The 27,887-nt window shown below is 35.2% G+C and overlaps 2 protein-coding genes across 4 annotated transcripts in view; one reads left to right on the top strand and one right to left on the bottom strand.

Moving 5' to 3' along the window:
* LOC114344036 (heat shock protein 68-like) overlaps positions 1-25,177 on the bottom strand; it is a 31,816-nt gene extending 6,639 nt beyond the window's left edge. The window contains exons 1-2 of the mRNA XM_028294885.2: positions 24,575-25,177; positions 3,091-3,403 (exon numbers count right to left, since the gene is read on the bottom strand). Of these exons, the coding sequence (XP_028150686.1) occupies positions 3,091-3,403; positions 24,575-25,070 (809 nt within the window). The 5' untranslated portion in view covers positions 25,071-25,177. The remainder of the gene's footprint in view (positions 1-3,090; positions 3,404-24,574) is intronic.
* Positions 1-27,887, top strand: part of LOC114336287 (tight junction protein ZO-2) — a 390,572-nt gene that overhangs the window by 13,457 nt on the left and 349,228 nt on the right. The window lies entirely within an intron of this gene.

The raw sequence follows: 27,887 nt of genomic DNA, 5'->3' as shown, positions 1-27,887 counted from the left end.
CCTATGTTGGTTCTTTCAGCTCATAGTTAGCTGAATAGTAATTGCTGGCTGATTATCGGAATACGTAGTGAACGTTTGCGTCTGCTTGCATGGTATTATGGAATTTCTATCAATTATCTTCTACATAATACCACCTGCGGTTTCTATCCCAAGGGAAAGCGGAGTAACTTCCACTAACAACACGTCCTGAATCTTCATACGCCACTGCTTCATCTGGGTTAATGCTAAGGTTCAGAGTTTTGGCGTTGAAATAATTTTGTAGTAAAGATTAAATTTTTGGAATCCGGTTTGAACCCCCAACGAGAACTACGTCGTTTATTTGACTTTTAGACATATTTGCGTCGTTAAGGGCTTTTTCCACTGGTTGAAGGGTGCTTTTGAAGAGATCTGAATTCAACTCTTCGAATCTGGCGCGGGAAATTTTGGAATAGAAGTCTACTCCTTCAAAGAGGGCATCGATTTCCAGTGAGGCTTCTGTACTTGAGCTCAAAGTGCGTTTCGCTCTAAAAAAACAATTAAATATCAAATACAGTAAATATTTACTTGAATATAGACATATTATCTTCAGATGTATAGATAAATGTTCTCAATGAATGCATTTGAAACATTGTCCACAGATCAAGAACGAACAGAAACGCAGCAATAAAACCAAAACTTTAATGAAACAGAGAAAAAATATAAAAGAGTGTATAAACACAAGTAAAGAAAAAATAAGGAATATGAATCAAGAATTACACAAAGCTATCAAAAATGACCCCAGATGAGATGGGGAGATGACGTTAGAAAGAGAGGAGGAACACACTTGAAACAGAAAGCACAAAACAGAAGCGAATGAGGAAACTGGGGGAAGCCTTTATTCAAAATTGGACGAATTTAAGGGCAAAATAAAACCTTCAAGCAATACAGGCAAATAAAAGCTTGAAGGTTTTATTTTGCCCTTAAATTCGTCCAATTTTGAACAAAGACTTCCCCCAGTTTCCTCATTCGCTTCTGTTTTGTGCTTTCTGTTTTAAGTGTGTTCCTCCTATTTTTCTAACGTCATCTCCCCATCTCATTTGGGGCGGTCCTTTTGCTCTCTTTCCTGTCCATGGTCTCCATTGTTATATTGTGGTATTCCACCTATTATCAGTTTGTCTGCCGTTGTGATCTGCGAAACTCCATTTTAGCCTGGCTATATGTTGTCCTGCGTCTTTGACTTTTGTTTTATTTCTTATCCAGTTGTTTTGCTTTTTGTCTTTTAATTTTACTCCTAACATTGCGCTCTCCATGGCTCTTTGTGTCTTCATTATTTTATCCATTTTATCCATATTTGCTTTGGTCAAGGTCCATGTTTGGCAGGCGTATGTGAGAATTGGGAGTATGCACTGGTCAAACACTCTTATTTCTAAGTATTGTTGTATTTTTTAAGACCCATTTTAATTTCTCAAATCTTGCCCAGTGCTCTTTCTTAAACCAATAGAGAAGAGACGTAAAAGCAGGCCGCGAAAAAGATAGACAATCTAGAAATCTAGACGAAGACATGAATTGATCATTATTTCGATAATTGAAAATAAAAAACATTGGTCAGGGGAAATGGAAAGGGTGGTAAAAAAGTGCATTAATATTTTATAATTAATTATTTATATGGGAAATAAGCCACAATTAAAATGAAAAAAAATAATTTTATTAACGTTTCGACGCCCAAATCGGGTGCCGTTGTCAAAATACAAAATATTACTAATATTACTCAGTAATATTTTGTATTTTGACAACGGCACCCGATTTGGGCGTCGAAACGTTAATAAAATTATTTTTTTTTCATTTTAATTGTGGCTTATTTCCCATATAAATAATTAATCATAAAAATGCCACAAGGAAATAGCTTCAGAACAACATTAATATTTTATAATATAAAATTAAATATCTATTATATGGACTAAGCCACAATTGATTGTATTAATTAGAATTACATACATTTTACATTTTTTTTGTTTTGATGTTTGGATTTTCAATCTGGAAATCGTTGAATTCAATCCGGAAATAAAAATTATAGGTACAAGGTGTCTAATAGATTGGTATATTTTGCAGGTTATAGCGAAAAAGTAGTTAAGATGTCAAGACTTATTTTTTCGTTAAAGTAACGATCGTTCAACCAAATTATCAGTAGCTTCCTATATTAAAAAATTTTTTGGAATTGGAAATTTTTGACTGAAAGTTTTGATTGATATATTATGAAGGATTTCAGTGGCGTATAAAAAAATTGCTAGAGAAAACAACTAATATTAAAATTGAATCTTCCTTGCCTTCTGATCTCCTGCATTAAGGATCCGCACTAAGTGCGGATTTAAGTCATTCCAATATGTGGGTTAAATATGCCTGCATTGGATAGGCGGATCCTTTATCACTAAATATTACCTTTGAATAAAAATTGAGTCATAAAAGATAAAATCGAGGAAAAAGCGAACATGGCAGATGAACAACAAGGATTAACTAACTACATGTATAGTGATCAGTAAAGAGCCCCGTAGATGCAAACTAGAAATAGACGATAAAATTGTAGAACAAGTAATAAAATTCAATTACCTAGGAGTAGCGATCACTAGTGGCTGAAATATAAGAACAGAGACCACAAGGCAAACAGCAAGAGCAGCAAGAGTAAGTGGTAACCTCCGAGAAACCATAAGGAGGAACAAATATCTGACCACGGAAAGCAAAATGAAAGTATACAAGACAACAATACAACCAATCCTAACATATGGAGCGGAGACAAGGATCGATACAAGAAAGACGAAACAACAAATCAACAATATCGAAATAAAAGTATTAAGATTCAATGGCGGGCATATCATTAAAAGACAGACAAAGCAACATAAGTATACGCGAACAATGCAAAATTCAAAATATTAACAGAAGATATTAAAGAAGAAGAAGAAGAATAAAAATTTGGATTTCCAGTACATTTTCCTATATCATTCTGCAAATTGTATTCTTCTCAAATAATCGTTTGAGTATAATAATTTTTGTCTCTCTAGTTTTCGGTATATTATGCAAAACAGCAATTTGAGACACCCGACGACACATTGTATATAAAATAACTACTTTGATACCAACCTTTCGGCAGCAGTCCTTAATCGTCTTAATGCACGAGCGTTTCTTGACATGTCCTTTTTATACTTCCTCTTGAATTCATCCGCGAAATAATTGACCAACCTGTTATCAAAATCTTCGCCACCTAAATGAGTGTCTCCGGCAGTAGATTTAACTTCAAATAAAGATCCTTCGTCTATTGTTAAAATTGAAACATCGAATGTACCACCTCCTAAATCGAAAATCAAGACGTTTCTTTCTCCCTTGAGATTCTTGTCCAGACCATAAGCTAGAGCAGCGGCTGTAGGTTCGTTTATGATTCTCATGACGTTAATACCTGCAAATAACGCATTAAAGAGTTAATATCATTATCAAATAGTTGAAGACACTACAGCAGCATAGAAACACAGTTGAATAAAATGAAGATATCTATTACCATACTTTCGCATGAATATCTTAAATCAAAAAAAAAAGTAAGAATGGATGACAAATAAGATTTTGCAGATAATGGAAGAGCGAAGGAAATTAAAAGGTAGAAATAACAATAAATACAAAAAGTTGTATAAGAGTTTTTTTTTGGAGGTCGTCTGACATATGTCTCCGATGGCACTGCAGCCTCATGGGCTTATTGTGCCAACCATCCTACCTTTTATGTCACCCAATCCACAAGCTTGGTTCCACGTACCAAATTGTACATCCCTAGCATGGGTTGGATGGCATATTCTGCTGGACTTAATTTTGGTTGTCCATAAATAGCCTGCCTCTTGTGATCCAAAGCCTCACACTCGTACAGTACATGATATGCTGTTTCAGTTCCCCTATTGCACAGTCTGCAGTTAAGGTTCCCTTCGTACAGCCCAATTCTATTCAGGTGTCCTTTCGGGGCACAGTGACCCGTGAGAAGACCTGTAATTGTGCGGAGCTGACTCCTATGTAATTTTATTAGTTCCTCATCTCTCCGTTTTGAGGGTTCCCTTATTAAGGGCCTCCCGTGTCGCTGACCAGGTACGTTCCCCCAGTATTCTTTGTGTTTGTTTTTGACTCATTCCCTGACTTGTCCCGTAATTATTGTTTTAGGTACTCCTAGAGCAGGTTCTGGGCCAAAATATGAAGTTGATGAACCGTTCCTTGCCAGCTCATCTGCTTTCTCATTACCGTCTATCCCGGTGTGTCCTGGCACCCAGAATAGAGTTACACTATTTCTTTCGGCCAGTTCTTCCAGTTCTTGCCGGCATTCCCATACCAGCCTTGACGTCACTTTCGGGCTCATTAGTGCCTTCAGTGATGCTTGGCTGTCTGTGAGTATATTGATCCGTCTATTTTCATAGGCCCTCAAGTTGTTCATTGTGACACACTGCAGAATTGCGTACATTTCCGCTTGAAACACAGTTGTGTATGTTCCTAGTGAGAAACTGAGTCCTACATTCTCTGTTTCACTAAAAATACCGGCTCCAGTGCCTTCATCGGTTTTTGATCCGTCCGTATAACAGATCGTTCCCCTGATTTTGCTACTGATGCTGTTCCACTTCCTTCGGTCATTGATTTCTATTCCGAAGTTCCTATTAAATGTGTATTTTGGTACCATGTGGTCAGTGTATGTATCAGATATACTTACCCCACCTTGGTTCCAAATCTGATTATGCCCAAGGTTCTCGTATTTATCCTTTGGTTTTCCTTGCAGCCTGTATGCTCCCATCCTCGCTTCCCCTTTGATAAATATATCAAGAGGGGGTAGGTCTAACAGGGTTTCCAGTGTCGCCGTCGGTGTTGTTTTTATTGCTCCCATTATTCCCAAGCATGCACGTCTTTGTATCCTGCTTATCTTGTTTATAGCGGTTCTTTGCTGCAACTTTGTCCACCATACCAAGAATGCATATGTTATCATGGGTCTCACTAGCCCTAGATACTTTACCCCTTTAGACAGCTTCAATTGTTCACCATTAAGGATCAGAGGCCCTAAGATCTCCAGCTTCCTTCTTCTGGTGAACGCAATTGTGACTGTTTTGGAAGGACTGACTCTCAGCCCTTCTTCCTTAGTCCATTTGGTGACAATATTAAGGGCCTGCTGCATGCGTTCCCTTACTATGTTTTCGAATTTTCCCTGAACAAGGACTACCAAGTCGTCTGCATAGCCCAGGGTTTCATGGCCGTTCAATTCCAGGGACTCAAGCAAATCGTCCATGACAAGGTTCCATATTAGCGGGGGCAGAACACCTCCCTGCGGACACCCTCGTCGGGCCTGGGCGATAATGCTCTCCCCTAGAATGGACGTATATACGGGTATAAGAGTTTACTAAGGGAAATAAAAAGAGCAAAAGAAGCATGGCTGATGTAGAAATTAAACACTACAACGCAAACATGACGATCTCCATATGCACAAAAAGGTTACAGAGGTACATAACACCAGAAAACAACGCAATACAGTCATAATTGTAGACATCTAAGACCAGATTTGACTACATTTGAAGATAAATCAAGAAGATGGAAAGAATATATGCAAGAAATATTCGAAGTTCGAAGATACACCAAGAAGACCGACTGAAATAGACAATTCTTACGACCCAGAAATAACAAACGAAGACGTAATTATAGCCATAGAATTAAAGATGAGAAATCACCAGGATCTGATGAAGTGCATGGTGGAATTTTAAAGCTATTAAGGTGCGTATCCTTACGAGAGTGCTCCGTGGTCGGTGTAGCAGCTCCACATAGTGGATACGTCGGTGCTCGCCGCTCGGCGCTCACCCTCTTCGTGTCAACCGGTTTGCGGTTTATATGTAGGGGAGCGCATGCCGTATCCATTTGAGTAGCTACATCGAGCACGTAGCACCCACGTATGGATACGTACCTTTAGAGGCACACCAAATCACAAAGCTCTTACAAAGTTATTCACAAAATATACACTGTGTGAAAATAACTTTTTTGGTTTTTTAGCGATTTAATTTCTTTTTTCAGGGCTAATAGCCTCATATATCCTCAACATGACTGCAAATTTGGAAGCAAAAATAACGTACAGGGTCGGACTTATAAAAAAAAATATGTAACGGTGCATTTGAGCTCGTTGCAAATGAAAACTGTATTAGCTAAAATTAAACTGATATGCTCTTTTGGTAGGTTAACTATCCAGAACACTTCGACAAAAAGGAAATTTTTCAAAATTACCGGATTCGTAAAATATCATTTTTTTATTTAAATAATGTTCAGAACACGCCTTCGCCATAACATTTAAAAAAATTCCGAATTTGTAAAATATAATTTTTTAATTAAATTATGAAATCTTATTCGAGTACTTTTCTAATATGTTCACCAGATTGAAACCCTCTTAACACTAAATTACATCTTTTCCATCGTTTTTGCCTCAAATTAGCAGTAATTTTTGTTAAATGTCTTAAGAATTTCTCAAACGCTCAAATATGTCAATTTTACTTAGTAAGCCATGATTGCTTAGGTTGCCATGGAATTTGTTTGATATTTATAGTTAAATAAGTAAATTGGCCAGTTCATAATGCCACTTTAAAGCAAAGAGAACAGAATATTAATTAAATATTACCGTGAAAAATGTAATTATGGTGCAACAAAAATTGTAAAGGCATTTCCTGAGAAAAATTGTCAGATTGGAACAATATTAAAATTCTTAAGACATCTAAGGGAAACCCATGGGTCTATTGAACATAAAAGTGGAAGAGGAAGGAAGCGAAGCTCAAGAAATGAAGAAAATATTGCTAGAGTAAAGTTGTTTTAGGAAATTTGCAACCTGGCCAATCTGTTAGTGCAAGCAAAATCACAAAAGAAACTAGGATTTCCCGCACATCAGTTCGAAGAATCATTAAAGAAGATTGCCATCTTGCCAAGTATTTAAAAGAGTTTACTGTCAAAGACTTACTGCCAATGTAAGAGAAAAACGACTGGAAATATGTAATTTGCTATTAAGAAGATTCCGCTCTCGTGAAGACATTAGAAAAATATAGTTTTCAGATGAAAAAATGTTTTATTTACGGCCTCCTAAAAATACCCAAAATAATAGGGTGGATTCTGACGTACAATTTAAGAGAGAAATTCCTTTAGAGTATCTTTTAATTGAAAAAAGTCATTTCTCAAAAGGTGAAATGGTCTCTGTTGCAGTATCCATGTTGGGAAAATCTCGTCTGATTTTTGTTGATGCCGGGGTAAACTTAATTCAGAAACATATCAAGAACAAATCTTGCAGCACCTACTACCTGAAATTGAAGAAATATGTTATGGTTATACTTTCCATCAGGATGGTGGTCCTTCACACACTTCTCACAATACAAGGATATTTTTGAGTGAAAATTCCCCAAACTATATTGAGCCAGAGATGTGGCCACCTCAGCCCAGAATTAAATCCGGTTGACTATTCAATTTGGGGAATTCTCGAACAACATTTTAATGACGGACAACAATTTGAAACCATCGAACAGCTCAAAGAAAAAATGCAGTTTGTTTGGAAGAATTTTGAACAGGGTGTAATAAATGGTGCTATCAATTTATGGCGCAGGCGAATTCAAGAAGTGGTAAACAATAATGGTGACCACAATCATAATATTTTAGTCTAAGATTTAGAACTATTAAACTGTTTTCATAAATGTGTTATTTGTTAAAATGTTAAATTTTCCTAATTTAATAAAAAAAATGATATTTTGAGAATCCGGTAATTTTGAAAAATTTCCTTTTTACTGAAGTGTTCTGGATAGTTAACCTACCAGTCCAGCTTGATTTAAGGGGAAAGATACCTGGCTACGATTTACTGGGAGCCACCTATGATAAACATTACGGCGTCGCAACCTACATTCGCTGCAATATAGAAAATGGTTTCCTACTTTCTGCTTCCAATGAAAATAATATACATGAAGTAGTCACCAAGATTGGAGATATTACCGTAGTTAACATATACAAACCTCCAGCCACTACATGGAACCCAGAAGTGCTAAAGACTCATCCACATCCTACTATATACATCGGCGACTTCAACAGCCACCACGAAATGTGGAAGTACACCACGAATGATGAAAATGGGGAGGCACTAGTAGAATGGTCCGAAGAGCAAAACACATACCTAGTTTTTGATGCCAAAGACAGAGGAACATTTAAATCAGCTGCATGGAGAAAAGAATATAACCCAGACCTATGTTTTGTCTCAAAAGATACCAATGACAGACCACTAACAACTGCGAGAAGTGTCCTTGCAGACTTCCCACATACTCAACATCGTCCGGTGCTTATCACCATCGGAATATCAATTCCAATAATTAGATCATATCCTCGACCCAGGTGGAATCTTAGAAAAGCAAACTGGAAGAAGTTCTCTGAACAACTAGACCGGACCTTGAGCTGGGTCCCTCCAACCAGCAAACATTATGAGAGGTTTGTGGGCGCAGTAATAAGCACTGCCAAGAAAACCATTCCTAGGGGGTATCGCAAAGAATATGTGCCTGGATGGACTGAAACATGTGAAGACTTATACACGAAGTTTCTCGAAAGTGGTGACCGAGAAATAGCCGATGAGCTTTTACACAACATCGATACAACTAGACGCCAAAAATGGATAAAGACTGTCGAAAACCTTGACTTCAAAAAATCAAGCCGGCAGGCATGGTCCTTGTTGCGGAAAATTGGAGGAGCTAACCAGCTGGAATCCAGAGAGTCTAAAATGTCTCCTAACAAGGTTGCCTCCCATATAGTATCTCTATCCAGAGCTCCACGAGATCGAACACATACTACCAACGTGAAAAGAGACTTAAAGGCATTAAAACAAATGAACAGAACGAACTCCGAATATTCAGCAAGAATACTTATTTCTGAAATCACACATGCGCTGAAAGAAATGAAATCAGGTAAAGCACCTGGCTTTGATGGTATCCATCCAGAGTTCTTGATACACAGTGATGCATACACGAAACAGTGGCTTGCAATGTTCTTTAATGATATACTTCAGTCAGGTAACATTCCTTTCTCACTTAAGCGAACAAAGATAATTGCAATTCCGAAACCGGGCAAATCAAACGATAAGCCAGAAAACTACCGCCCCATAGCTCTACTCAGCATGGTATATAAACTATTAGAAAAGCTTCTCCTCAACAGAATTAGTCACAGGATACTAGAAAATGTCCCCATTGAACAAGCTGGCTTCCGCCCTCATCGAAGCTGTACGGACCAAGTGCTGTCATTAACAACTTTTATAGAAGCTAGTTTTCAAAAGAAACAAAAGACAGCAACAGTATTTATAGATCTAACAGCAGCATATGATACTGTTTGGAGACAAGGATTAATATATAAACTGGCCCGCATTATCCCCTGCAGAAAGATAATTAACCTCATTGACAACATGCTGACCAACAGAGCCTTCCAGGTTATAATGGGAAAGGAGACGAGTAGACAGATGAAACTTAACAATGGTCTTCCACAGGGTTCTGTCCTTGCCCCTTTACTTTTCAGCCTCTATATTGCTGACATGCCTGAAACCGAATCTCGGAAGTTTGGATATGCTGACGACTGGACCCTTGCAACAAGCCACCAATCTTTAGAAACTACAGAAATCACTCTCACGAATGACTTATCCATCCTCAGCGAATACCTTAAGAAATGGAGACTACAGCCAAGTACTACAAAAACTGAAGTATCAGCTTTTCATCTAAACAACAAGTTGGCAAACAGAGAATTGCGAGTGTATTTTAATAACAAGCTGTTAAAACACAATAAATACCCGAAATACCTTGGGGTTACTCTAGACAGAACGCTCATATTCAGAGAACACCTGACGAAAACAGCAGCAAAATTGAAAACACGCAACAATATAATACAGAAACTCTGCGGCACTACATGGGGGTCCACAGCATCAACATTAAGATCCTCTGCTCTTGGCCTGATATATCCGGTCGACACCCAACTAAACCGTACTATGCGTATGATAACAGGCACAATTAAGCCCACCCTTACAATGTGGCTACCTACCCTTAGTAATATAGCACCACCCAACCTACGCCGCGAACATGCATTGGTTAAAGAATATAACAAAATAATGGACAGTCGCCAGCTTCTAGTCCACAACGACATCCCCGATATTCTTGGAAACCGTCTCCGATCCAGGTTACCCCCTCTACAATCTGCTCAAGCGCTGCAGCAATCCAACTTTGACTTAAATACCCGATGGAGAGAAGATTGGGAAAGTAGGACAGATCCGCATTACCATAGTCTACCGGACATCATAGGGAAACCTGGCGAATTTGAACGTCCCCGTAAGATTTGGGCAGCCCTTAATCGAATTCGAACAAACTGTGGAAGATGCGCCGACTCCCTCCACAGATGGGGTAAACTCCCCTCGCCTTCTTGTGACTGCGGCGCTGCAAGACAGACGATCAGTCACATTGTTCAGGACTGCCCACGCAGAGCATACACAGGCGGCCCTATAGACTTTGTAATGGCAACCGAAGGGTCAATCGAATATATAAAAAAATTGGACATCTGTTTGTGATGCATTGTATAATGCATAAATCTAAATATATTCTGTGATATACTTAAGCCATACGCTAAATAAATAAATAAGTTAACCTACCAAAAGAGTCAGTTAAATTTTTAGCTAAGACAGTTTTCATTTGCAACGAGCTCAAATGCACCGTTACATAAATTTTTTATAAGTCCGACCTGGTACTTTATTTGTGCTTCCAAATTTGCAGTCATGTTAAGGATATGTTAGGCTATTAGCCCTGCAAAAAGAAATTAAATGGTCTAAAAAACAAAAAGTTATTTTCAATAAAAAATGTACTCCTTTATTTCGGCCCACAGTGTAGGTACTGGCTGGGTACTGTCAATATTCATTCCACTTCCCAAAAAAGCCAACGTTAGGAAATGTGAGGGAAAATAGATTAATTAGTTTGATGAACCATGTACTTAAAGTACTCCTTATTACCAATATCTCTACCATATACACCAAATTAGTAGAATACCTAAGTGAAGTTCAATTTGGATTCAGAGCAGGACTCGGAACGAGGGAAAGACTTTTCAGTTTGCAAGTTCTTATACAGAGAGCCAGGGATGTCAACTGTGATGTGTATGCATGTTTCATTGATTTGGAGAAGGCATTTGACAAAGGGAAACTAGTCAATATCATACAAACAAAAAATCAGAACTCGATGGTTAGGATGGTTACTAAAAGATGGTATTACAGTAAGTGGCCAACTTATGAACAATATTAGATACCTATGTAGACGATACAGTATTGCTGGCAGATAGTGCGTAGGGGCTCCAAAGAATGATGGATAATGTTGTGGAAACATTATCCATGTGGTAACAAATACGGTCTAAAACTAAAAATAAATATTACAAGAAGACACAAATAATGATCGTTCATTAGTTAGAACACCAACATATTTATTTTAAAAACGAGGAAGACGAAAAGACGAAAAACAAAAACTTCCTCCCCCCCATATTTATTTTAAATTACAATAAACGATAAAACGTTGGAAAGAGTGAAGAAAATGTTATGCTATTTAGGCTGCAGTATAAAGATACCTTTTTTTTGGGAGATGGGAATCTTTGCAAGACCGTCTGGGAAGGTGTCCCAGGTGTGTCGGATTCAGTCCGTCCTACATCATCTTGACGGGCCGCCTACCGACTAAACCCACCCCCTCTTTCTCCAGCCGACGAGTCTGGAACCGCTCTTAGCGAGCGTGTCTGACCTGTTGACCTTACTCCTAACTCCCCTCTGGCACCCTTCGCTCGAATTCTATGGACTGGATGCCCCCCTCCACCGCACAAGCCTTGCGCCAGACCGGCCGGAATATAAAGATACCTGGGATCATAAATATGAAGAGATTCTTCAAAAACGTCTTCTTTCTATGTAGAGATGACTCTGTTTTTTCAATGTGTCTCCAGTAAGTTATCGTTCCACCGTTTTCGTGGTATTCCCACTGATCGTCTTCCTATTGGCGAACCGACTTTCGCCGTCCTTACTACTCGCTTTGTTATCATTCGGCTTATGTGGCCATTCCATTCTACTGTTATCTTTCTTACCCAGTTATTAATGTTGTCCACCTTGCATCTCCGTCGTATATCTGCACTTCTAGCTCTATCCCCTAGTGTCTTACCATCGATTTTTAGAAGGGTTTGCATCTCTGATGTTTCTAGCATTCCTTTTGTTCTCTTTGTATCAGGTCGTGTTTCTGAAGCGTATTTCATTATTAGTTTGGTGACTGTTTTTTAAATTCTTCGTTTCATTTCTTTTCATTTCTTTACTCAAAATCTTACAAACAAATAATTGTCGCTTATCTCTTCCTTGCACTCACGTCTTCAATTATTGCATTAGTTTTGTCATAAATTATACAGGCCATATGTATTTATTTTTAATCAGGATAATATATATTACGTTCTCCTTCAAACACTACTCTTTTGTCGAGTTGAATCTAGGTTGAAAGTAAATGTATATCATTTTATTACACTTGTATAATTAGAGTTACAAAATCAATAATTCAACTTAACTTATACAGGTCAAATAATTCTTAAAATCAATGTTTTGTGTGGCACCTTAGCCCAAATAACTATCCTTGAACTTTGCAGCAGTTATATTATTTGCTAATGATTCAAGTTTTCTGGTGTGATTGCTATTATTATTTAAATTTGTATGTATTTTTAATACAATACCAACAATGGGTGGAGTGTAGAATGCAGTATTTTTTCGTTAAAATACCTACTCAGAGTAAAATACACTTTTTAACTTATACAATTTTTTTAATACTGCCGCTTGATGGTATTTTTCATCATACCTTCTTGGTGTTTCTAATGTAATTGTTTGTAAAAAAATTACATAGATTTAAAGATTATTATTGTTCTTTGTTAGGTTGATATTCTTGTAGTTATTTTGTCAAAGTTCTAATATCATGAGCCATTTTTGTCGAAAATTTTTTAAAAATTTTATTTTCTTTTCCATATGAAGATTGGAAATCATCATGGTTATAGGGACCCTGTTATCCAAGTTCTAAAAAGTTCTGCAATACTGCACTCAAATAATTTCCTCAAGTTCTTAAGCTAGGATAATCCTAGATTCGTATTCAATATTTTAATGCATTATAGTATAAAAAAAAATTAATTTCAAGGGTGTAATTTTATTGACATACACTTAACCAAACTTATATGGAATCATCTGATATTTTTTACTATTTTAATAGACCAGGGAGCATCTGTAAAAATATTAGTACATTTGGATGTTGAGAGGTGACTCATATTTTTTTACATAAATTGCTTGAAAATAATTCATATAATAATAATTGAGTTATCCTCCCACTCAAAAAGGTCCGGAACATTGTAATGATTGTAATAATCAAAATGTCAAACAATTAAGGAAAATTTTTATTTTTTTCTTCGTTTTTTGATTATAACTTTAAAAGTATTCATTTACCAGAAAAGTTGTACTGACATAAAAGATGCGTAATTAAATTTCCTATAATATAGGATCGGCTAAAAACTTTAAAAATTGTCTCCCTTGTTACAAAATAGCAATAATTGCGAAAAAACCATAAAAAAAAAACAAGTATTCGCATTTTACATTTTTCAACCATTTATGCTACACTTAGGACCTTCATATTTCACCAAAAAAAACTTTATGATATAATAAAATAATACTGTAAATTTCATTAAGATCGGTTGAATAGATTTTGCAAAATAAATTTTGCAATCTAGCTTTCGCAAAAGAAATGCATTTTTTCAAAATGTTGCAGGACTGAAAATAAAGCAGATAGCAAGTTAATTTTTTTTTACTTATAGAAAAATACTTCTCCTTTCATTTGCAATTTGCAAAGTTAAAATCAGTTGACTATCACGGCGCCGGCGTCAGGAATGTTTTTAAATAAACATGAATTATTTTTGATGCTACGCGCATTACAGCGGATACGTTTGCTCTGATTGGGCATTCCAATGACCTTTGATACTGATTGTTAAATTTTAATTTTTAGTACATTTAGATATAAATAAATAAATTTGTTTATTGTAAAATAAAAACACATACTCTGTCCTTTGAAATAATACTTTTTTTAGCAAACACTTTCTTTGTTCATATATTTTAACTTCTTTTAGAGAATAAAAGTTTATTATTTTTAAACATATGCAAATGTTTCAAACAATGATTCACAAACAATAATCAAATTAGTTTGGTTTTTGTGGAATTTAAATATTAAAATACAACAAAATATAGAGTAAGAAAATAATACATTAGATAAAGATTGGTAGAAATTTTTGACAGTTCATTGGAATGCCCAATCAGAGCAAACGTATCCGCTGTCCTGCGCGTAGCACCAAAAATTCATGTTTATTTAAAAAAATTCCTGGCGCGGTGGTAGTTAACCCATTTTAATTTTGAAAATTGAAAATAAAAGGAACAGTATTCTTCTATATGTAAACAAAATTTTAACTTGCTATCTGCTTTTATTTTCAGTCCTGCAACATTTTGAAAAAATGCATTTTTTGCGAAAGCTTGATTGCAAAATCTATTGAACCGATAGTAATGAAATCTCGGAAATTAATACTTTTAAGTTTTTTGATATAATCAAAAAACGAAGAAAAAATCGAATTTTTCCTTCATTTTTTGACATTTTGATTATTTAAACAATGTTCCGGAACTTTTTGAGTGGGAGGATAACTCAATTATTATTATATGAGTTAATTCCAAGCAATTTCTGCAAAAAAATATGAGTCACCTCTCAACGTCCATCTCAAAACAGATGCGATCTGAACTATAAGCGAATTAATGCTAAATTAAATTTTCTTTCATCGCATCTCTCTGGAGTCAGGAGCCTAACTACAAGTTATAGAACCAAATCAACATACATCATCATAATTTTCTTTGCCTTATCCCTATACGGGGTCGGCTTCCCTAATTGCATTTCTCCACACAATTCTATCTTGGGTCATATAAATATTAATCCCCGTTATCAACATGTCCTGCCTAATCGTCTACCCCCAGGTGTTCTTTGGTCTTCCTCTCCTACTCCTTTCAGGAATATCCACTTCAGCAATTCTTTGTATTGGGTGATTAACGGCTCGACGTTGAACATGACCAAACCATCTCAACCTATGCTCTCTCATCTCAAATCAACATACCTGCAAGCTATGAAAGTTGGCTGGATGAAAATTAAAGGATTTTTCTTACCGATCACAATTCCTCCTCAGAAATGACCCTTTTTCTTTTATATTTATTAACAAATCTGTCAGTTTCCGTTCTTGCTTGTCTTCTTCACCCTCTAAGTACACGAATTCGTTAATCATCTGATTTTTCACATCCTACTTTCGTTTGAAAATAGCACATTTTCCAATTTTTAATGTTCCAGTTTTGGTGTTGAATACACCAATTTACGTGATCAATCATCATCATCAGTGGCGTTACAGCTCTTTATGAGCCAAAGCCTTCTCCAGAGCAATCCTCCATTCGTCCCTGTCTCTGGCAACTCTTCTCCATGCTCTTCTCCTGCTATATAGTCCTTGGGCACTGCAACTCTTCTTCTTATCGTTTTAACTAAATATAGCTTCCAAAAGCTGCAGGCAGTGGTGGATTTAGGGGGGGGGGGCTAGAGGTGCTGTAGCACCGGGCCCCCAGGTTGAAGGGGCCCCCAGAAGACCTACACATTTGTCTAAAATTACGTATTTGGCATTCTGACGCGCCGTCGTACTTACCCTACCAAACTCCTCTTATTTATTGTAAAAATTATTTTGAAATTATTGTTGTATTGACAATTTCATATCATATTTTTTCTGAGAGAAAAGGAAATGAACACCCGATAACCACCCTTTTATGACATGACATAAATGGCAACAGATTAGCAGGTATACTTTTACATCTCCTTTTCAGAAATCTTACAATACAATGCTTTTAAATCTCTCTGAAAGTTAAAGGTGTTTGACAAACATAGATGTCTTTCAATGGGTGCCATAAAGTTAAGAAATGAAATATAAAATATACCTACTTTACCCTTTAAGCTTAACAACAAGTAAAGCTTTTGTTTACAACCAAGTAAAGTACCTGAAGAACGTCAAAGACGACAATTAGTAATTCATACCTACTTGTGTTGGCGTTAGCTTTTAGTCATTTATCATTAGATTGTGAATCGTGAGTTGATGCTGGTGAATTTCTTTATTCGGTTCGGATTAATTTTTAGTTCTAGTGTTTGTGAGTGCTAATTAATATTGTTTAAATACATTACGTTTATACGCTTGTAACTACCTATAATGTCGCTTAAGCAGCATAAAAGCGGAGCCGCTAAGCGAAAGGTGAGTTTATTTACTTAATTTATATTAGCGCTACTTTTAGCCTAATCAAATAAAAAAACATAATTTAATTCCGAACAGTTTTTGTCCTTTTTTAAAACAAAGTTTGGGCAAAATAAAAAGATATTTTTGAAAAAGGATACACTTCAGATGACGGCACAATTATTTCAACAAGCAAAAGCAGGAAAATTTTTCTTATAAAATGGTTTTTTAAACTTTAGCCTAAATTAATGATTACATAGAGGTTTTTACAATTTTTCTTTAAAAACCTAATGGGACAACCTTTAATTTGAGACTTTGTAAGTTCGTTTTCATGCGTAATTTATTTAAATAATTAACAATAAACACTGAATAATTGGTTTTTAAAAATAGGGTAATAGTCGGTAATACACACAGAAAAAAGCTTTTACAGCCTTGCAAGTTGCAATAAGCACGAAAAGTTGTCTTATGTTTTACATGTATTGAAATTTTATTTGATTGGTATATTTAAAGAATAAAAGGATTAAGTAAATTTAATGTTTTTGTTGTGACTCATTGTAACATTGTATGATTTAATAAAAATATATGCTTCAAAACAATAAAGCAGTAAATTTGCATCGGGGTTCGAATCTGTCTATGCAATTTTAATTTTTTTCAGGCAAAAGAAGAAAAACTTAGCAGAGTTCAAAAGTTACCGAAATTGACCATGTTTTTTAAGAACCAATGAGAAAACAACGCCAAACCTCTGTTAATTACGCACGACGACAAGGAAATAAATGATTCAATTGATGTTGCATCAACAAGCAAACCCCATTTGACAGAAAAAGATGAGTTGAGTGAAAATTCTAACAATGATTCTCATTTGGCAGCGTCCACATCCTCTGGGTTTTTAGTTTCTAATGATGTATCATTGTGGCCAACAACTCTAACAGATGCATTTCGATCAAGTTGTGTAGAAAAAGGCTCAGAATATTTTCAAAACAATGATGGCGTGTATGCAGCTTCCAAGCATAACTTCAAAACACAAAATAGAAGTCTTTCCGGTAAATTATTTCAAAAAAGAGTAAGCAATGGAGAAACTGTACCTCGAAAATGGATCATGTATTCACCTTCAACTGGAAACATCTACTGTTTCGCGTGTAAACTTTTTTCGGTAAAAAGTGTAAGTGCGTTTGCTCACCACGGGTTCTCAAATTGGGGTAAAGCAGAAGAAAGCACACTTTCTCACGAAAATAGTGTAGAACATCGTGAGAGTATGTTTTTATTGTTAAATAGACTTAATTTAAAGAATCGTATAGACAAGGGCCCTCTACAAGAATTAGCACCGGGCCCACTAATGAATAAATCCGCCCCTGGCTGCAGGTGTCAAATACATAGTGATTCCATATAAGTTTAGTTGAGTGTATTATACATAAATACAAAGGGTATGAATAAACGCAACAAATAACCAGGTTATTTACTAGCCGGTAGTTCATTACCAAGAGCTCATTGGACTATAGCCAAATTGTAAAACTACTATGAATCATAAGTCACATTATTAAGTGTTGTGCATCGTAATAAAGTGTATAAATAAATTTTTATTTTTATTAACATTTGTATATTCTAGTACTGTAGGTAGACAAATAGCTATTTATAGGCACAAATAGATGTATTTTAAGCAGTAAATTCAACTCAAACAATAAATTGATAGAAATACCTGATTATACAATAATATTATAGTCGACTTTATTGCCTTGAATTTGAATCTTGTCGCTTACTACAAGATCTCCATTGCATGATTTTTTTTATCACAACTTTTATTAATGTAAAATTATTTAGTTCATAACAGCTCATAAAATATTATAAAAAGTTTCATAAAAAACACTGTATTTTTTACCGAAAAGCGTCCCATGAATATTGTCGGACAGAACTTCTAATTGATTTTTTTACCCTTTCAATTAGTACGTTCTTTAACGGTAAAATATTGCAAAACCTCTAAATTTTAAAGAACCGCTTGGATTGACATGAAATTTGGCATATACATAGCTAACAAGTCAAAGAAAAAAGTGATATTGTGCCGATATGTGCTTTTCCCCAGGGGATGGTTTTCACCCCCTCTTGGGTATGAAAAGGTATTCGTCCAAAGTAAGTCCGGAAATTGATAAAATGACTAATTTTAAGTAACTTTTGTTCTATATAGTTTTTTAGAATATGTTCATTTTTTCAACAAAATAACCACGCTTTTAGATGGTTTTTTGCAAATAACTCAAATAGTAAGTATTTTGTCGAAAAAACATTCATAGCAAAAATATAGCCTGTAAAAAGTTTTAAAAAATGATGTATATATCTCGTTTCTATACCTAGCAGAAGCAGAGTTATAGCCAATTAAAAATAGATTCATATTCGTCAAATTCCAAATGAAATATTTTAACATGAAATATCCAAAAATGAAGCACATTTCGGGGAAAACCATCACAACTTATTTAAAGTGTTTAAAAAAGCTTCATTTTTGTTTTATAAAAAAATTCCTAGCATCAAAAGTAAACAAGTTACGCTCAAAATAAAGTTAGTCCCTTTTTTTGGTATTAAATGAACTTATTCGTTACGACTTTACAAGTTTCTTGACTCGTATATGTATTGTTTATATGATCTGTAAGTTTCATCGGTTCAAAGTCCTTATTTTTGAAAGGGCTTTAGTTAAAAGGGGTTGAACGAGTCACTGATCACGAGTGTATGCAAATTTAGAAACACCAAGTCTTAATTAATTTTTGTCTAACAGAAAAACAAAAAAATACATGATATTCAGAAAAGCAATGCTGACTTTTTTGTTTTTCGAGATTTTTGGTATCTCTAACAATTTTTAAGTTATTTTGAAAAAAAACATATTTTTCAAAATTAAAATTTTTAAAAATTTTACTTTAAAATCAAATTTTTTCCAAAATAAGCACTTTGAATCGATGAAACTTACAAATCATATAAACACAATATAGGTAAAATAACTTGTGGAGCGCTAACGATTAATTATATTCAAGTTGCTAATTAGGGGGTGGTCTTCCCGATTTTTTTTTTGCCAAAACAAAAGGGACCAACTTTTATTTTGAGCGTAACTTGCTTTAAAATAACGCTAGAAACTTTTTATAAAAACAGAAATAAAGCTTTTTTTAAACACTTTAAAAAAGTTATAATGGGTTTTCCCCAAAAAGTGCTTAATTTTTTGGATATTTCACTTCTAAGTATTCTATTTGAAATTTGGTGAATATGAATCTATTTTTCATTGGCTATAACTCTGGTTTTACGTCCAGAGACCTAACGCGTACACCATTTTTATTACTTTTTTACAGGCTATATTTTTGCTAGGAACTTTTTTTGACAAAATACTTACTTTTCGAGTTATTTGTGAAAAACCGTCGTCTAAAAATGTAGTTTTTTTTTCTCTGATTCTGGCTTTGGTTTAGAACTAGAACCTTTAGCCACGTAATTGTATAACTTATCACTAAGTCAGAGGAGTAATGTGTAGTGTGTGTGTTGAGTAAGTGTCTTGTTACTTTGGAAAGTCGACGTCATTGTCTTTGCAAAGAGACGCTAACTGTTTCCGAACGTCTGCGGTCCCTCCGGTGAGTACCGATCCCACAAGGACAATAGAAACTATTTTTCATTTATTAATTTATAATAAATGAAAAATTTCTTCCCCTGGTAAAAAATGTAGTTATTTTGTTGAAAAATGAACATATTCACTCGCAAATAACTCGAAAAGTGTTGACTTGGCGAAAAGGCTCTATAGAAGAAAAGTGACTTAAAATTAGTCAGTTTATCCATTTCCGGAATTATTTTGGACTTATATTTTTTCACCCCGAAGAAGGGGTGAAAGTCACCCCCAGTGCCAAAGCACACATCGGCACAATATCACTTTTTTTCTTTGACATGAAAGCTATGCGTATGCCAAATTTCATGTCAATCCAAGCGGTTCTTTAAAATTTAGAGCAAAAACCGTGAAAGAATGGACTAAATAAAATCTCATGTAAAAATCAGACTGCTAGATATCACTAACATAATTCCTGTCATTTGACATGTTCTACGTGTCGGACTTCTTAAAATGCCCAACATTTTTGTCGGACAAACATTTTTTCATATATTATATAACGTTGGCTATTGAATAAACTTAAAAACAATCTGCTAGTTTTCACAATCATAAACTTGTCAAGATGACACGTTTATCTCGTTCCACAATTAAAGCTTCCCCTGTTCCAGTCTTCCCATACATCAAAATTTGTCCGACTCGACACCGTTAAGCTATGAACAGTTTTTTTTGGTACGCGGGATCCAGGACTAAATATTGTTCCTAAGCTATTTTCTTGTAGCATTTTAAGCAATTTAACCTTTTTGTTGGGAATAAACTACAGTTTTATATGTATACTAATAATAATAATCATGGGTCAGTGGTCTTTGAAATAAAACGGATATGTAATTGTTCGGAACTTAATCATTAAGGTAATCAAATCGAATCTACTCCAATTTCGAGCTCGTTGGATCGCACTAAAGCAAATAATTGAGTTCTCATCGTGCTTCATTAAACACAAACAAAAACATTCTAGACCTCTCCACCCATGTCTACATGTATGATGCATAAAACATGACCACCCACTTACCGACGACTTTTGCAAAAGGACATAAAAGGATTATTTTAAAAACTATGCGATTAAAAAAATCTCCACACGAAGTCGAAATCGAAAAATAATAAATTAAAGACCGAAAACAGATGATGAAGGACAGAAGCTGCATGGATTTAAATTCACTAGAATATAAGGAACTTAATAAGGCAATAATAAAAATAAAAGGACAAAATATTAGGGACAACAATACAGAAAAAATCGAAAATACTATAGAGGAAAACAATAACATAGGTGTTAAAACCTCTAAATAGCAAAGGCAGATAACAAATACACCAGATTAAAAATAAAAATGTAACCACTACGACAATAACCAGATATTAGATTAATTAGATATTGTTGAAGATTACTATAGAATATAGAAGATAATTATATTCGTCCAGCGCAGCGTAGCAAAATCCGAAAACCACGATATGGAACGAAGAATAGTAAATGTAGGATTTGAAACACTACCAGAAATTATTAACAAGAAAGCTTCTTCTTCTTGTAGTTCCTTCTCCTATCGGAGGTTGGCTATCATCACAGCTATCCGTACCTTATTGACGGCTGCTCTGAAAAGATCTACTGAGCTGCAACTATACCACTCTCTTAAGTTTCTCAGCCAGGAAATTCTTCTTCTACCTATAGATCTTTTACCCTTTATTTTACCTTGCATTATGCGCCTTAATATCTCATATTTCGCACCTCTGGTAATGTTGCCTAAATATTCTAGCTTCCTTGTTTCATGTTCTTTATCATCTCGCAATCCTTTTGCAGCCTTCTTAACACTTCTGCATTTGTAACTCGTTGGATCCATGGTATCTTCAAAATCCTTCTATAGCACCACATCTCAAAGGCTTCCAACTTCTTTATATTTTCTACTTTTAGTGTCCAGCTTTCCACTCCATACAACAAAGTCGAGAACACGTAGCATCTTAAGGCTCTTATCCTCAGCTCCAGAGGAAGGTCTCGATTAAAAAACATATTTTTCATTTTTATAAATGCTTGTCTTGCAATTTCAATGCGTGTCCTGATTTCTCTACCCTGGTCATTGTTTTCATTTACCCAGGTTCCCAGATATTTGCAGTTATTCACTCTTTCTACTTGTTTTCCCTCGATATTCAACCTTCCTACTGTATGTTGCTTAGAAATAATCATGAACTTGGTTTTCTTAACGTTCATTTGTAGTCCATAGTCCATGCTGACTTGATGTAATCTATTTACTAATAGTTAAAGTGCATCTAGACTGTCTGCAAAAATAGCGGTGTCGTCTGCGAATCTTATGTTATTCAAGATTTTTCCGTTTATTGATATACCCTGTCCTTCCTCTGATATTGCTTCCTTAAAAATAGCTTCGCTGTACAGATTGAATAACAATGGAGACAACACGCAGCCCTGTCTAACACCTCTCTTGATTTTTATGGCCTCTGTTTCGACATTATCGATTTTACCCGTTGCTTTTTGATTCCAGTACAGATTGACAATAACCCGTATATCTCGACTGTCCACATTCTTCTCTTTTAAAAGTTTTATGAGTTTCTGATCTCGTACTCTATCAAAAGCCTTTTGATAATCTATAAAGCAGACATAGAGATCTTGGTTCATATCTAGTCGTCTCTGCGCGAGAACGTTAAAAGCGAACAGAGCCTCTCTCGTTCCTAGTCCTCCTCTAAAACCATACTGGGTGTCATCTATATCTTCCTCTATTTTTTTATATAGTCTTCCATGTATTATTTTGAGGAATATCTTAAGTGTGTGGCTTTTTAAAGAAATTGTTCTGTACTGGGAGCATTCTGTCGCATGTATTGACTTTGGTAGTGTTACAAATGTGAACAGCAAGAAAGCTAAAAATGCTTTAAAACACATGAAAAATGAAAAAGATCCTGGAGACGACAGAATAACAAAAGAAATGATTACAACTGGAGGTCACACTACTTTGGAGGCAGTTAGAATCTTAATGAACAAGTGGCTCTTTGGATGTGCTAATTCAATCTGATTTATATTTAGGTTATAGTACCATAGAACACCTACAATATATACAGAGATATAGACAATACAGACACTTATCGAAAAGTGTAACGAATACAATGAACCTCTTCATTTGGCGTTTGTGTATTACAATAAGGCGTTCGATTCTATAGAACTCTGGGCCGTATTAGAAGGAATGAACGACGCAAGGATTAATTCCAGATATAGAATACTCTTAAAATACATATATAACAATGCAACTAAAACTAAAAGTAGAAGATGAACTAACTGAGCCAATTAAAACTGGCAATGGGATAGGACAGGGGGATTCCTTGAGTCCTTTATTGTTCAATCTGATCGTGGATGAAATAATAAAAAAAAGGTAGGAACTAAAAAAAGGATACCAAATGGGAGAAAAACAACTTAAAATAATCTGCTATGCAGACGATGCAATACTAATCTCTCAAAGTGAAGATGATTTACAACGTATGCCGCACCAATTTAACATAACCGCCAGAAAATTTAACGTGTTAATTTCCCCAAAATAGACAAACTGCATGGTTATAACAGCAAATCAATGAGATGTAAATTGGAGCTGGAAGGTCAGATAATAGAACAAATAATGGAGTTTAAATATCTAAGCGTCACACTATTTAGCTACGGAAGGCTCGAAACAGAAGTGGAAGATCAAGTGAATAGAGCAAACAGAGCCGCAGGTTGCCTGAATGACAAAATACGGTGTAATAAAAATATCGGAATAGAAATAAAGGCAGAATTTACAAAACAGACCAATAATGACATACGCGGCAGAAACACGACCCGACACAGAGAGGACAAAATATTGCTCGAAAGAGCGGAGATAAAAACCCTTCGAAAAATCGATGTTAAGACTCTATGGGACAGAGCTAGAAGTACAGATATATAACGGAGATGCAAGGTGGACAACATTAATAACTGGGTAAGAAACAGAAGAATAGAATGGAATGACCACATAAGCCGAATGACAACAAATAGAGTAGTAACGACAGCGAGAGACGGTTCCCCAATAAGAAGACGATCAGTGGGAAGACCACGAAAACGATGGAACGACAACTTATTAGAGGCACATTGAAAAAACAGACAAAGTCATATCTATACAAAAAGAAGAAGAAGACAATGCATTTGGGTAGGAATCGACTTGGGAACTGGAATTGGGTAGGAAATGTGGCACGACAAACGAAAGGTGGACGAGAAACATTGTCCATTAGAGACCAAGCGAGCGCAGTCGTAGTAGAGGAAAGAGAAAGATCATAAAAACAGTAGCTTCACGACATCAAAGCAAAAGTGGGGAGAAACTGCCACCAGAAGAGTGGAGAACGCATGGAGAGAGAGACAAACAGACTGAATAACAAGAAGAACAGAGTCTAACAAAACAAATTTATTATCTTACGTTTTTGTATTAATTTTATGTCATGTGCCCCTTCTTCAGCGACATCGCTAAATTCAAGTCAGCATTCAACGTATTAAATAAAAACAAATCGTGATTCATTAATACAAACAAAAACATCCCAGAACTCTCCACCCATGCATATGATGCATAAAACATTATATACCCACTTACAAACGACTTTTGCAAAAGGACATGCGAGGATTATTTTAAAAACTACAAGAAATCAATAATTTGTACCAACCTGCAATTGTACCGGCGTCCTTGGTAGCTTGCCGCTGTGAGTCGTTAAAATATGCAGGAACTGTTATAACAGCGTCCCTTATGTCTCTTCCTAAATAAGCTGCAGCTACTTCCTTCATTTTGACCAAAACCATGGAACTTATCTCTTCCGGAGCGAATCTTTTCATTTCACCCTTGAACTCCACCTCTATCTTGGGCTTTCCGTTATCATTGACGACTTTAAACGGCCAATGTTTTAGATCTTGTTGGATTTTGGGATCGTCGAATTTTCTTCCGATGAGCCTTTTTGCGTCGAATACTGTATTGTTTGGGTTCATAGCCACTTGATTCTTAGCCGCATCACCAATTAATCGTTCTGAATCGGTAAAAGCCACGTAACTTGGGGTCGTCCTGTTCCCTTGGTCATTAGCTATGATTTCTACCTTACCTCCTTGCCATACTCCCACACAAGAGTACGTTGTGCCCAAATCGATGCCGATTGCAGGAGCTTTAACCATGTTTTCAGGATTTGTTTGCGAAAATAAACTGATACTGACACTTTTGAAAAGTTGACACCGAAAGTTTTGATTTGTATGAGAGTTTGGCGCGTACTGTTGTGATTCGATCAAACCAAGCTAGTTCGATAATGTTCGGTAGGGGTCGACTCATTTTGTATTTGCCAAGAAATGTTTGCATACAGGTTGTCTCAAAATGATTTATTTACGAGTGTTTATATCTAATTTCTACGCTGCAAGTTATAAAATGCATGCCAATGCAATTCTGTATTTTTAGTTGCTTAGAGTTGCAATTTAATTATAATCTTTTTATAATGGAGACTGCCTTCTTCTTCTTAAGATACCGTGAATGGCAGCTATGTACGCAGTTGCTCCCGCTTGGCGGCGCTAGTGTAGTTGGGGGTCAACATTTTGGCAATTTGTGCAGTTTGTATACGCTGTGAGCTCGTACGTAGAGGGGATATTTAAAAATTCGCGAGCGCCAGTAGTGACAAGTCTGTAAACGTTTACTGAAAATTTGACATAAATGTCAAAGTGATTAATTTAAAATTAAAAATAAAAACATTAATTATAAAAAATTTTAGTTGGTCCAAGCTAAATATACTTACGTTTTAAATACTGAATTTAAGTTTTTTTATTGTTCGATTACAATTTAATTACTTTTTTGTGTTGTAAATATTAAGCGATAACAATTAAATAATAAATTTAAAAATTACCGGTGAAAGTTGCATTACTAATCCGCTAGGAGCGACACCAGCGAAGCTCAGAGCGTATATGGTGTTTTTGTGTACGATTTAATAAATAATAAATTATGGCAAAAAAATACGGATTTTGGACTGTTTGTGCGTTGAAAAACGAATTGAGGAGAACAAATGAGAGAGTTACTGGAAAAAAGGAAGCCCTTATCGAAAGGTAAACTACATATATTAATCATAGTTTTAAGGTTTTAGCTCAGAGCAAAATAAAAATATTTATGTTGATATGAGTTTTATAGTGAAGTACTTGTATTTGGGTTTAAGCTCTAGAAATAAAACATTAGGACGATGATTAATATAGTTTACCTTTGGATGGGGGCTAATGTATGCAAATTGTTTATTTGTTAAAACTATTTTAAGAGGAAAGGCGCAAAATGTCGCCTGTAAAAATGTTCAATGTGTTTTAAATGTATTCGGTTTTTTTTTTTCGAATTCTGAGAAAACTAATAAATATTTTTGAAAAATTTAAGCGAAGAATGAAAGATTACATTATTACTGAGGGCCAAAAGTCACTGAAAACTTCTATGTTTATTTTAATAAGTTACAGAGGTGAAAATAAAAAAGAAAATTTAGTGTGATTTTTAATTGCAAATATTTCATTCAAAACGAACTTTTTATTTATAGGGTTTTTCATTCACGGTCATCTGTTTCGAGCTTCTGTCATATGTTGTATAATCCGTGTATATTAATATTATACACGGAATATACGACATTTGACAGAAGCTCGAAACCAATGACAATCAATGAAGCCCTATTCCCAGCGACGTTAGACCCTCGGTAATAACGTAATATTTCATTCTGCGTTTAATTTTTTCAACAATACTTATTAGTTTTCTCAGGATTCGAGAAAAATGAAAGATTACCCATGAACGATCACATGAATCACTTTTTTTGTATTTGCTGTCTTTTTCTATAACAAACGTTTGTTATTTATAGAAAAAGACATCAAATACACAATAAGTGATTGATGTGATCGTTCATGGTCATGGTCATGGTCATGTGATCGTTCATGGATTGATGTGATCGTTCATGGGCTTTTCATCGATTGTCATTTGTTTCGAGTTTATGTCAAATGTCGTATAATCCGTGTATAACATTAATATATACGGATTATACAACATATGACAGAAGCTCGAAACAAATGACTGTGAATGAAAAACCCTATTCTTTCATTTTTCCGACTATTTAAAAGCATTGAAAATCTTGACAGGCGACATTTTGCACCTTTCCCATAATGAATAAACAACTTACGATTTTTTACAGTCGGATCCAGGGGCAACACGTAATCTGTTTCAACAAAATGTTTATTGTAGATACGTGCATTTATTGTCGGCACATATGTAACCCTTCTTATTGCTACAATAAGTCTTATTCTTTAACATTATCGCTGTAATAATAACGTTGCTAGACAGGTAAATTATCATTGTATACCATACCGGGTGTACCAATCAAACTGTGATTTTTTTCTCAAAGTTCGTGTGACCCTGTGGAATGTGGAATATTCTAGTGTTTATAAAATACTGAAATTAAAACTCAACTATGTTTGATAATAAAAAGTTAGGTACTTACTTTAACATCTAGCCTTGTTTTTCGGCAATACATGGTGTTTTAAATAAGAATTGCAAACTTTACGGGGTAATTCTACATGAAAAAATAATGACAGTGTGCTTTATAAACGTATGTCAGCAAATGCTTCGTTTCCGAGATAGGGGGTGTTGAAATTTTTCTTACAAACTAACAATTTATTTATTGCTCTAAAACACGGTTACGATATGCAAAAATGAAATTTGGTACGTTTTACGAGGTAGTTATTGTGCATTTTTTGGTATACAATTAGGAATTTAATATTCACTATTGGCGTAGTAAGGGTAATATGACCCTTATGTGCGCCAATGGTGAACATAAAACTCACCAAATTTCATTTGCATATCTCAACCGGTTTTAGAGCAATAAATAAATCGTCAGTTTGTAAGAAAAATTTCAACACCCCCTATCTCGGAAACGAAGCATTTGCGGACATACGTTTATCAAGCAAACTGTCATTATTGACATGAACAATTTAAAA

This window comes from Diabrotica virgifera, chromosome 8, assembly GCF_917563875.1.
Source record: "Diabrotica virgifera virgifera chromosome 8, PGI_DIABVI_V3a".
NCBI lineage: Eukaryota > Metazoa > Arthropoda > Insecta > Coleoptera > Chrysomelidae > Diabrotica > Diabrotica virgifera.
This window is presented reverse-complemented; position numbering and strand designations above follow the sequence as displayed.